Raw genomic sequence first — 13,040 nt, 5'->3', positions numbered from 1 at the left:
AATTTTTAGGGGAGGTTGATTCGACCCCTTCGACTCAGGACTTTTGTCGATAAAATTAGATGTAGTATACAGCCTTAACGGGTTAGAAGTCTCGCCCCTATCACATTGTATACATAGCATTACGAAAACAAAAAAAAAAAGCCTACAAAAAACGTATGCAGAATACCCGGAATAAATAACACAATAACAATTTTACTACCGAAACGAAAGGAAAAAGCATTCAAAAAGCTTTGCGGTTTCACATTCAGGGCTGTCTCAAAAGCAAAACAAAAAAAATACTTTAAGGAAACAAAAGGGCGACGAGAAATGCGTTTCGTCGAAAGCTGTTATGAAATGAAAATAAAAATAATACATATTTGTGTATGAAGAAAACAATAGTGAACACTCGAGTGCATATTACGAACGTCATTATGCAGTAAAATTCGAACGAGTGCCGAAAGAATGCTCCTGCGCCGATTTTATGGAGCTGGCCTTGGATGCTAGGGTTGTCAAATTCCGGAGCTGCGGACAACGTAAAAGGTTACCGGGGCTCCGGATCAAAGCAGGAGAAGGAACGGGGTGGTTTTTAGTCAGTAAGAGTCTGACACTCCCTCTTGGCTCACTCAAGGCGGGAAAAGTTATTGGATGAATTTCCTCCTCAAAAAAAGGGTTGTCAAATTAGTTTAAAAAGGCTTATTTGTGCATTAAAATTTGAAGGGGTGTTTATCTGTATTGATGGCGTCCGATGAGGAAATTGTTATTAAACACCGATCCCTGTAGATAAGGTCAGGAAGAAGTAAATCATAGTAGAACTGCTACTTAATTGAAAATAGCGGTTTACTCAAGACATAAACTGAGGAAAGCTCTACTAGTTTCATGTCACAGAGGGATATCGCGCATTCTACTACAACTGCTATCGGTCACGATAGCACACAAATATTAGATACTTTTAATATTTCAGTATACTTAGCTACCTTTTGACCACCTATGCCATATACATACGACAAATATTTCCGTGTCCCTACCGCTCATGTCGTATTGCTGCGACAGAGAATAATTATGCATGATTTTTTTGTTCTATTCACACGATTGCTTCACTATATTTAGTGTAGATATATTTTTTTCGAGGGGAACGGTAATTGCTATTTAACTGGACGATCAAAGGGTTAAAGGAAATAAGTACTATGATGAATTCTTTCGTAAAGAATAATGTCTATAAAGGTTTAAGAAGCATTATACTTAAGGAGAAACAAACCAAAATATCTCTCTATCTATCCTTTCTCTGTATATCCAAAACACGAGTCAAATTAACCACAGCATCAAAAACGCTTCGTCATGAAAGGCCACCCATCTGGTCGTCGTGGAAATAACTAAAGCTTTAAATATAGCCATAAAAGATCAAAATAAGTCGTAAAACTGCGCAAACGCAAGCCACGTCCACGCGAGGACAAAGGGTAGCGCGGGCTGACTTAGATATAGTGGGATTTTATTTATAGATGTAGTATTTACGTTTAAATAGTAGAAATTTTATAAAACAATGTCTTTTATTGCGGGAAATAAGATAAAGGAACATTTTAAATATCACACTAATCACACTAAATGTGAGAATTTGTTTGTTTGGATGTTTGTCCGTCAATCACGCTGAAACTACTGAACGGATTTTAATGAAATTTGGTATACGGACAGGGTAAGTATGAGCTGATTAAGATGATAGGACCACAGATGGGGCCCATTAGGGCTAATGCCTGATCCGGAGCTGCGGACTACCTAGCGGGTTATCGGGGCTCCGGCTCGAAAAGCAGGAGTAGGAACGGGGTGGTTTTTTTGGTCAGTAAGAGTCTGACACTCCCTCTCGCCTCATCTAAGGCGAGAGGAGTTTGATGATTGTCCGTCCTTATAAAAATAAAGCGTGATAGGATATTTTTTGACCCATATAAGCTTCAGCAAGCGGCTTCGCCCGTAGCTAGTTAGCGTATTTTTTTTTTTTTTTTTTTTTTGAGGGGAGAAAATCATCCAATGACTTTTCTCGCCTTGGGCGAGGCGAGAGGGAGTGTCAGACTCTTACTGACTAAAAACCACCCCGTTCCTTCTCCTGTTTTTCGAGCCGGAGCCCCGGTAAACCCGCTAGGTAGTCAGCTCCGGATCAAGCATCAGCCCTGCTGGGCAGCTAGTTAGCGTATAAGAATAATTCGCGTGTCACCACACCGCTTCGCGTTCGCTTCTAGATCGCTCACGCAGGACGTCACGTAATGATATTAACAATATGAGGAAATCAAAAGTACTTTAGTCAATAAAAAGCTTTTAACTAGCTGATATGACATTTTAAAGAGTACACCATGATGATAAATTATGAATATTTTATCAGATAACTTTAATTGTCAGATAAGTAGTTTATAGAAAGCACTAGAACTCCTGATACAAGAGTTATTTAAAAATGTACCTAATTTTTAGGTGGTTAAAATACAAAAGATCTTGTTCTATGAAACTATTTCATCGATTATACCCACTCTCAACGAGGCAGTCACACTGTAATCAATTCAATAACGATTTTAAATTATTTATAGTTCAGTCGGACATGCAAATCAGAAAGATCGTCAATAGATAACTAATTCGTTGGCATTAGTATGCTGCGCGGGCGCCACATCAAATTGATGATACATGGCGCGACTTTAATCCTTGATTAGCAGAGGAAGAGCGGAAACTATTGAGTTACTGTTTATGTAAAAAAATCTATGTATCAGTTATCGAGTATTTATTATACTAACCGCCGTTCTCAGAGTCATTTAATGGTTACTTAACCCAGTCCTTAGCATTTGTTTTCAGAACAAAATCGTTACTAAACATTAGTTAAAGTAATCATTAAATGTCTCTTAATGCGAAAGTCAGCGTCAATTTTATAGTTAAGGGCGTAATAAGGATACCAAAAAAGGTAACCTCACTCACAACGAAACACAACGTAAGCGTTGTTTCACGTCGGTGTTCTGTGAGGCCGTGGTATCACTCCGGTCGAGCCGGCCTATTCGTGCCGAAGCATGGCTCTCTCACACTTAAAATAGTATAGTTTATAACTAAGAACTCATATAGAGACTTGTACAAAGAATAACAACCGAACTCTTTGTCCCATAAAGGTCGCATTGTTACTACTTACTACGCAAATCTGTTACACATTAGACATGACAATACAATACGATTGTATCGTAAGGTAACAGAGTATCGATAAAATACATTGTAAACAGTTTTATTTTCATAACATAACAGTTATGTAGTAACCATGGATTTCTTTTGTATTCCTATTATATTCGTTATTTTTCTTGTATATACGTAATATGTATAGGACAAAGAAGTTTTGAATTTTACAATAAACAATATTTTCCACGTCAGACATAACGCCTACGACAAAAATCGGAGCAAATCACACTACGTCGTTGAAGTATTAAGTCAGATATTTAGCGCAGGCGTTACACATTGTCTAATTTCAGAAGGCAGTAGGGCCGGTACCTGCTTGTGGTTGCCCACAACCATTGCGAGTTACCGGGGCTCCGGCTTGAAGCAGGAGTAGGAACAGGGTAGTTTTTAGTCAGTAAGATACTCCCTCTCGCCTCGACCTAGGCGGGAGAAGTTATTGGATGATTTTCCCCCTTAAAAAAAACCGCCCATGGTTGCCCAAAACTATTGCGGGTTACCGGGACTCCGGCTCGAAAAACAGGAGTAGTATAGGAACGGGGTGGTTTTTAATCAGTAACAGTCTGACACTCACTCCCGTCACACCCAAGGCGGGAGAAGTCATTAAATGATATTTATTTTTGCAAACAGGTTACAATGTAACTCTTTTACACATCAATATCTTAAAAAACTAGATGATCGGGATTGCCGGCATTTCCTTTCGGACTGCTTTGAAAAGAAATGCCGAAACAAACTCAGAGGTCAAAATCTCTTTTAAAGTCCAGACAATCATTGAAATAGAGAATAATGGATAATAAACTGTGCAAGTTGATTCTGTAGTGGTCTTTAGAGGAAAGAGCCACAGCAGTTTGAGCGGACCTGTTCAGATGGAAGTACGCATGGGTCAGTTTACAATCAGCTCAGCTGATCATTGAATAATTTCCCCTTAAAAATAAAAAAAGCAGTGTGATTGAATAAATCATTTACCGGAAAAGCAATTCTCACGTGGTTTTACATATTTAAGACGTCAATAATGCAACTTCACCGTTTACCTACGAATTCACAACGAACCGTACCGCTTTATATAAAAAAAAAACCAAATAATTTTTATAAAACAATCCCAAAACCGTTTTGTTAATAACACGTGCCGTACACTTATACCATTGCACCAATCATAGGAAACTGAGGGTAGGTAGGTTAATGGGTAAAACTAACTATAATAGTAAGTTAAAATACTGATTTCGTAATAATTCAGGAACTTTAATATTGTTAAATAGGGGATTAATTAAATGGAGGAACAGTACCCCCTAGTATGAGTTTGCTTTACGGTTGAAGTATTAGGAACGAGATTACAACAGAATGATCTGATTGGTTGGTTTATTCGTGTCGGCCAATCAGAGCGCCGAATGTCCTCTGGTTTCGATTGCCTTAAACGTAAAGAAAACTCACACTACAAGGTACAGGACTGGATAAAAGACTGCTTTGGTAAGCTATAAAGTTATATTTTATTTAATATTTGTGATAATTTTATATAGTAGTTATAATTTATAATAACGAAAACTATAACAATTAATTTAGTATGTTTCACAATACATTTGTTTTGATAATGATTTAAGTTCGGTACTCTACAACGTACAGTTAATTTAGTTATATATAAAGCTACCTGAGCAGTCCAAGGATACTAATAAATTACAAGGACATTAATAACATCATAATAAATAAAATAACCAAACTTACCTTGCCATCAAAAATCATATTTAAAATCATTATTATTTTAGAATTTCATAATAAATTTTCTTCCCATTCTTTCATATATTCATATCAAAACCAAAAAAAAACAAATACCTATATACGAAATGAAACACACATCGAAAGAAAAATACAAACAAAAAAGAATATCAACAACAAGAAATAATAAATACAATCCCATTTTACGACCATATACTCAAACGCTACTCAATTTTAATCGGCAGCTAGTCAACCTATACCAATCTGTTTATTCTTTACACTGAATTTTCGACTTTAAACCAAAACAATAAAGTTCAAAATCTAATAAAGAAAGGTATAGCTTAACCTGCTGGTAACTATAGAGTACATTTTCTCGTATCACAGTTGAAGTATATAGTTTTTAAATAGTAGTTTGAGTATACCGGTGTAGTTCTTATATGCTATGTACTCACCAACTCAGCTACAATCTGCTTGCCTAGTCTCTGACACTCGTTCACTGAAGATTTCGTGAATGTGTTCGAGTCCACGTGTTTGTTGGTCTGTGGACAAATATGGAGTTTTATTGTAACTCTCGTGAGACATACTAAACTAATTATTATGTTATCGGCTTACTCACGTAATTGTTTGACGAGGAACTCGACTAGTTTCAAACCATGCTAGAGGCTCATATTCATGAGCAGCATTCCGCGACACATCGAGTTCTTCGTCAAACAGTTACGTGAGTAGGCCGATAACATAATAATTAAATGTGGAGTTGGGGTGAGCTACGGTCAGTACATTTAGTATGAGTTTGCTTTACGTTTAAAGTAATCGAAACGAGAGTGTGTTTAGCGCTCTGATTGGTTGGTTTATTGGTACTTGCAATGTGGCGTCTAATTAGGATACATTTGGAGCTGCAGTCAAACTAGCGGATTACCGGGCCTCCGGCTCGAAGCAGGAGTAGGAACGAGGTGGTGTTTAATCAGTAAGAGTCTGACACTCTCTCTATCGCCTCACAAAGGGTGGGAGAACTCTTTAGATTATATTCTTTTTGATACTGCAGTTTTTGTAATTAAAAGTTGCTCTGTTTTGGCTGTGATATGAATGTTTATTTGTAAACTAGCTACACCCGCGCAGTTTTACCCGCTCTACACGGTTTCTTTTAATCGTAACGTGACTGTGTAATGTTTTATAGCCTTCCTCGATAAATGGTCTATACGACATAAAAAGAAAAAATCTGTTCGGACCAGTAGTTCTGGAGATTAGCGCATTCAAACAAAGAAACAAGATCTTCAGCTTTATATATTAGCGAAGATATATGCATGCACTCAAAACACAGCACAATGATACAAGCTAATTAATACACAATTGACCTTTAACAGATTTAAACATAGCTTCGTATATTTATTCTACCTAAATGCATTTTGAAAACAAAACTAAATAACAAAGTCATAACAAACCTGTTTAGCCTTGTTTTTATTTAGTTTATTATTAGAGAAGAAAATAAAGATCTCTCATTAAATTAAATCACTGCATCCGTTCGGGAGTTATGATGCCACAGACAGACAGACAGATAGACAGACAGACAGACAGACACGTCAAACTTATAACACCCCTCTTTTTGCGTCGGGGGTTAACAATGTAATAACAAACCTGTTTAGCCTTGCTAGTGCTATCCAGTATCTTATTGATGTCCTGGAACGAGTGTATGGACACGTCCACCGTGGAGGCATCCAGTGTCTCCTGCTTCTCAATCTTCTTGTCCTTCTTATTCTTAATATCTGGTTTGGTTATTGCCTTCTTTGCTGGTTCAGGTGGCTGGAATGTGAAAGGGGTTTGTTGAGTATAATTTCAGATATATGTCATTGTGATTGCGACATCAACATTGAGGATAAAGTTTTTAAGTGAGAGAAGAGAAGTTTTTTCATTTCTCCTCTAATAATATCTTCTGATTTATTTCGTTGCGGGATCCAAGACAGTCATTCATGTCTCTGGGACGCGCCGGACTTCAGTGTTCCGGTGTTTTCATAGTTGTATCTACGGTACATCCTGGCTTACAGGAGTTGCAGTGGTAAGGAAGGTTGTAGCGGGATTGTCCCAAAAAAAAGTGTGCGAGAACAATGCTTCGGCACAAATGGGCCGGCTCGGCCGGAGTGATACCACGACCTCACAGAAAACCGACGTGAAACAACGCTTACGTTGTGTTTCATTGTGTGAGTGAGGTTACTGGAGGCCCAATTAATACTCATACACATCACACCCAGACCCAAAACAAAAAATTATGGACCACACATATAATTCACTCACGTTGTGAGGCAGCCAGTTGCTCAGCCACCGCGCCAAGACGATAAAGTTGTTCTTATTACTATTATTATAGTCACACGGTGCCTCGTTGGCCGAGTGGTCGCAAGTGCGACTGCCGGGCAAGTGGTCTCGGGTTCGATTCCCGGGTCGAGCAAAGTATTACTAGAATTGTGCCCAGTTTATGACAATAGGCTCACCCCTATTACACGGGAATAGCACAAATGGTGAAAAGTGGATGTACATTGTATAGCGGCATTAGGTGCCGTAATGGGCACCTCTGCCTACCCTTTCGGTGATAAAAGGCATGACGTTACAGTACAGTATAGTCACACAGTCTGGTATGGTTAGACGTAAGGATGACTCAAAACCACAGCATTCAATTAAGTAGAATTTAACGCGACCTTTAGCCACTCAATGTAAGAACGAAAATAAAACTATTGACATTACCTAAACATTATTTTTAATCAAAGCAAAAAGAAGGAAAACTTAGTTTATTTTGTTATGGAATAGATAGAAACCAGTTTTCGTAATTAATTAAGTCCATTATTACTTTAGCTTAACTACATATCTTCATACATAACTTTATCTCAACCGATCCGGCAATTCACCCATACAAGTGTACCAAAAACACCTTGAGACGAGGGGGAAGGGTATCAGACTATTGCTGAGTAAATACCACCTTTTTTATGGAATAAGCCTATGGACACCCGAAACGCCAAAGACGTTACAAGTACGTTGTTGGCATTTTGGGGGTTAGAGATATAAGGGTTACTCTGGTTACCTCACTCACACAACGAAACCATGTTTTTACTCTTGTTTCTAATAAGCTAATAGGTGCACGGTACATAACTAGCCTCATCCGCGACCCTGGCTTCACAGACGGGGCCCTAGTGACGACGCGCCACACACTCAGGAATAACAACCCACTCTAAAACTATAAAATTAGGGCTCAATTCCCAATACTCACAATATGATGTGTCAGATCATCTTCCCAGTTATTGATCTGGTCCGCTAGGGCCGCCAGTCGACCGAACTTCTTCTTCCCGTCCTGGGGACGAGGCTTCTGCTGTTTCAGCTGTTCCGGCTCCGGTGGAGTGGCTGATGTGAACTCCAGCTCCGTGCGGTGGATCGGCGATGAGAGGGTTGGCTTATCTGGAAGTGGGATTGAGATTGATGAGTGAGATTATCCAAAAAATAATGAATAATTGGATAAAGTTGTAAATGTCAAGAATTAACCCTAAATAAAATAGACTACAAAAAAAAAATTACATGGGACTTATAACACAAATGGTGAAAAGTGGGTGTACATAGTATAGCGGTATTACGTGTCGTAATGTGCACCTCTGCCAACCCCTTCGGGGATAAAAGGCGTGACGATATATATATATATATACTCCGTGTGGGTATCTAACTGCCGAACAACGATTTGTTACCGACAATCGAGTATCTTATCGCAAAATATAGTTCGTTATGAGGATACTGATACAGAAAAAAAAATTAGAGAGCTATCTAAGTTATCAATACAGGATATTATGCTCTGAATGAAGTAAAATTAAGAATAGTACTGTTGCCACAGTAGCTAAGTGGTGGGTCCCTAGCAGCTGCAGTACCATGTGTAAGTGAAGAACACACTGTGTTATCTATATCTGATCTTAAGATACAGAGTAGATTGGATTTGTAGGCAACTCTGTGGGGTGACACTGAATTACCTAATTAAAAATATCTAGGTTTACTCATATACTTACATTAATGGAGAAAAGCTCTACCAGTTTCTAGTTACAGAAGGACTCTTCATGAAGATCAGTGTGCGCAGATGCGGTGGTGAGTAGAGCTTTTCTCCATTAATGTATGTGAGTAATCCGTATTTTTTTTTGTTAATTTAGTATGTCTCACAATAGTTATTATAAAAAAATACAACATTAAATTTTAAAACTCTACTGGGGCATTATTTATGCCCACAAAAATGAGACTCTTTCCATCTATATTATCAATCACATAACTTAAAATAATATCTGACATTAGTACCACTAAACCTACCTGAATACAGATTGCCGAGTCTGTCAAGTCGGGACTTGACATTGTGCCGCAGTCCACCTCGCTGGGTCTTGTTCTCCGAAGCATCTTCAATTGCCTTCTCCAAGTTAACGGATGAGCCATCTGCAATTTTTATTTGTTTGTTTTTTAAATAACCATAAATGGACACCTTTGATACACATTAAAAAATTACACACATTTTTAAAGTATAGTAAATTTAGCTGAAGAAATAACTTTCACAGAATTTCTATGTACTACACTAATAAAAATTATGTATTAAATATAATTTTAAACAATCTCGTACCACCATGTACTTAAAAAGAAAAAATAATACTGTCCATATAATTAAAAAAAAAAATTACCCATCTTAAAACCCAATTCCAAATTCAAATTCAAAACTTTAAACACAACACTATCCACAGACCGCACAGAATGAAACAAAACTAAATAACATGAAACAATTTCATACAGCTACAAAACTTAGTACTGTTTACATTAAAACCAATCAAGTATTTATTATTTCAAGAAGCATTAACAAATTATTAGAAACCATTATCTTCCAGAGGTGACTAATAACTAAGTAATAAGCAAGAAGGTTCAAACTTGTAAGGATAAAGATTTATAAAAAATAAAGTGTCATTGGCTCTGGTTAGTCATTGTGGTTCCTTATTTAGATAAATACCTTCATGCTTGGATCCTACCTATGTGGTGAAGAAAATAAAGGGACAATCACTTTTATGTTGCATCATACATTGTTTTGTATTTTTAGATGCAATACTAACTGCCGTACTCAGAGACATTTAATGATTACTTAAACTATTCCTTAGTAATGATTTTGTTCCGAAAACGATTGCTAAGGATTTGTTTAAGTAATAATTAAATGACTCTGAGTACGGCAGTAAGTACTTAGATGACATAAGTCCCCGATGGGAATAAAGTTGATCATTATTTTACTTTGTCAGGACTTAAAAGAGATTGTCACCTCTGTGTTATTGAGCCTATTTCACAATTTCGGACTTCTGATTATTTGTTTTATTTGAATTCATAATGTAATTTGTATGAATTATCAGTCATATGATATAAGTTATAAATAAACAGGCACTCAGTTAGTGGTTCCCAAGCTACCGCTACAGGAGCTACCTTCAGGGAATTAAACAGTTATCAATGTGAAAAATCTCATTTGGAATGGTTGGTATTATTACTAAAAATTCGATTGCAACCCACTAATGGGTTTAAACCCATTTAAAGTGTCAAGGAAAAGTCAAAAACTGCTAATCATTGTGTTGTTTACATGTAAACTACCTAATTAAAAACATATTTATTTTAAGATATGATCAGTTTAAATCAAATAATCAGTCCTTAGATCTGTTTTGCATCTATACTAATACCAATTATAAAGCTGAAGAGTTTGTTTGTTTGAAGGCCCTAATCTCAGAACCTACTGTTCCTAATTAAATAATTATTTTTGTGTTGGATAGTCCATTTATCCAGGAAGGTCAAAAGCTATAAAAGATCATGGTACAACAAATAGAATCCGAGTGGTGCAAGTAAAACTGCTTAAAAGTAGCTAATTTATAATAGTAACTAATATGTAAATTCATTTCTAAATTAAGTTGATGTCCTTCACACCACACAGGAAATGAGCAGTAAATAGTTTAATATGTATAATTAAAACCTCCTTACCTGTGATCTCCTTTATAATAACGTTGCTTCCAGGCTTTGCCTGTGCGTCATACACGACGCTGATTGGAGCATCTCTCTCCTCGACTTGTACCTCGATTTGAATGTCATTTCTATGCGAAATATTGATCTCCACTGATACATCAGAGTTCCGTCTGTTAATACTTCCTCTTTTTGGACTTTTAAACTCCTTCTTAGTCACCACTATGTCGTTACGAGCCCGCTGCGGCGACGCTACGTCGGCTTTCAAACTAGATCTTTTAACCACAGCTTTTGTAGGAGTTTCAGACTTTGAACCATCTTTAGACACCCTCCGAGGCGACGTAATAGACTCCCGAGGTATTTTACTAGGAGACTTCACCGGAGAATTCTCATTTTTCAGAACAGTAATGTTTTCTGCCAAAGGTCTCCTCTTCGGAACTACCTGTCCAGTACTCGCGAGTTTTTGGTCAATCTTCTCCTGTCTGGCCCGCGCCCTCTCTAACATACGCTGGAAATAAGTTTAATTCATTAAAACACGATGTTCTTGTTGACCTTTTGCAGATAGCGACCGTTAACACATAAATTATCACCCAGCCGTACCTGAGTGAAGGGATCCATTATTTAACGATACAAAAATTACACAAATGTCACAAATTACACAGTTAACATAGTTTGTATGCACTTTACACAATAATTACAGTAATACAATAGCTTTTTCCAAATATCAAACAAGAAAACAATTTGGTTCCACAAACATTCGTGTGTTCGTTATTGGTTTGACGTTTGAACCGAATATTTGAATTTAGTTCGCTGTTGATCCGGTAGGCGTCATAATATTTTTCGTTCTGAAATTAACATCTCATCATTGCTCGATAGTTGATTGAGAACAATCTTTACCAAAGTAATAAATTATTAAATATTCAAAAATATCTATATTTATAGAGCACCATTTGTTTTATTTAACTTTTTGACTTATATGCAACATTTTCTCAAGAAGTTTATATATGTGGTCAAACGTAGCTCCATCTATTGACGAAATTATTGACGGACTTTGTAAATGTTGTTATCTTTTTATAACAGATGGCGCTATACTCCGTGTAAATTCAAGTTGTTTAAATATTTACAAAATCGCAATTTGAATGTTTTTTGTTTCTACGTATCGATATTTTTAACTTTTATTGGTATTTTAATTGCATGAAAACATAAAGTCTTTCGTTTATAGACGTCTAACATAAACATATGTTAGACGTCTATAAACATTGACTCTAGCTACACTTTGTTACGCATAGTGGACCTACTTTACGTTGCTATCCCACGATATTAATTTAATCCTAACACTATAAATTCTCCAATCTTCCCACCAGACAGGATACATTGGTTAGAAACAACTAACACACGCCATAATATGTTTAAAACCAGATTCGCTCTATGTTTTGTTAGACTACAATACAAAAAGGCCGGGAATGAACCGGTTAAAAGAGCATTCAACATTTGCAAACCAGTTACAAACCAACGTTTTATTATTATAGCCATAATTTGTTATATTCGGGGTACTTTCATACAAGAGTACCGAGTTATTATTAAGATAACTTCACCCTTTTTAATAGAGTAGATAGATGTCTTGTCGACAAGTGTAATGCAACACCGTCACTTTTAACCAGTTATATTATAAGCCTCGTGTAATGTAGTGGGAGAACCTTTTGCCACAAAACCAGACAGAAAATTTCGAAAAAACACCAACAATAAATCTAGAAATCGCACCTTGTTTCTTGGTGCATTAACTCGACTAACAACTAACAAGGCAACCAAGTAAACTTTAATAAATAGGTACCTATTATCTGTTGTTTTTCCTTATTTAACAATCGGTTATAATAATAACCTACACGTAATATTAAATTTGATTTGATAATTTACTAAATTTTGCCCGCGGCTTCGCTCGCGTTAAAAAGTATTATTATTAATGGAATTTATTAAAATTTTCCTTTCTTAGGGAATGCCTCGATGATAGTAGCTTTATGCATGTAAAGTTTTAGCACGATCGGTAAGTACTTATAATATTGACAAAGTTTCATCCCTTATTTTATTCCCTTGGCCTTCATCCCCTATTTTATTCTGCCCAGAATTGATCAAAATCTTTTCTTAACGGATGCCTACGTCAGAACATCTACATGCGTGCGAAATTTCAGCCCGAT

General features: G+C 36.7%; 1 protein-coding gene across 4 annotated transcripts in view; it reads right to left on the bottom strand.

The window, feature by feature from the left end:
- LOC118277085 (anillin) overlaps nt 1–11,646 on the bottom strand; it is a 72,305-nt gene extending 60,659 nt beyond the window's left edge. For 2 of the 4 annotated variants that reach the window (XM_035595749.2, XM_050696327.1), the window contains exons 1-6: nt 11,449–11,646; nt 10,870–11,356; nt 9,190–9,309; nt 8,120–8,304; nt 6,502–6,666; nt 5,322–5,408 (exon numbers count right to left, since the gene is read on the bottom strand). In XM_035595749.2, coding sequence (XP_035451642.2) covers nt 5,322–5,408; nt 6,502–6,666; nt 8,120–8,304; nt 9,190–9,309; nt 10,870–11,356; nt 11,449–11,466 — 1,062 coding nt within the window. In that variant the 5' untranslated portion in view covers nt 11,467–11,646. The remainder of the gene's footprint in view (nt 1–5,321; nt 5,409–6,501; nt 6,667–8,119; nt 8,305–9,189; nt 9,310–10,869; nt 11,357–11,448) is intronic. The other 2 variants (XM_035595750.2, XM_035595752.2) reach the window with 1 other exon arrangement.
- Nucleotides 11,647–13,040: the final 1,394 nt, after the last annotated feature.

This window comes from Spodoptera frugiperda, chromosome 10 (genome assembly GCF_023101765.2).
Source record: "Spodoptera frugiperda isolate SF20-4 chromosome 10, AGI-APGP_CSIRO_Sfru_2.0, whole genome shotgun sequence".
NCBI classification, from domain to species: domain Eukaryota; kingdom Metazoa; phylum Arthropoda; class Insecta; order Lepidoptera; family Noctuidae; genus Spodoptera; species Spodoptera frugiperda.
The sequence above is the reverse complement of the archived record's forward strand: the minus strand, read 5'-3'. Positions and strand labels throughout refer to the sequence as shown.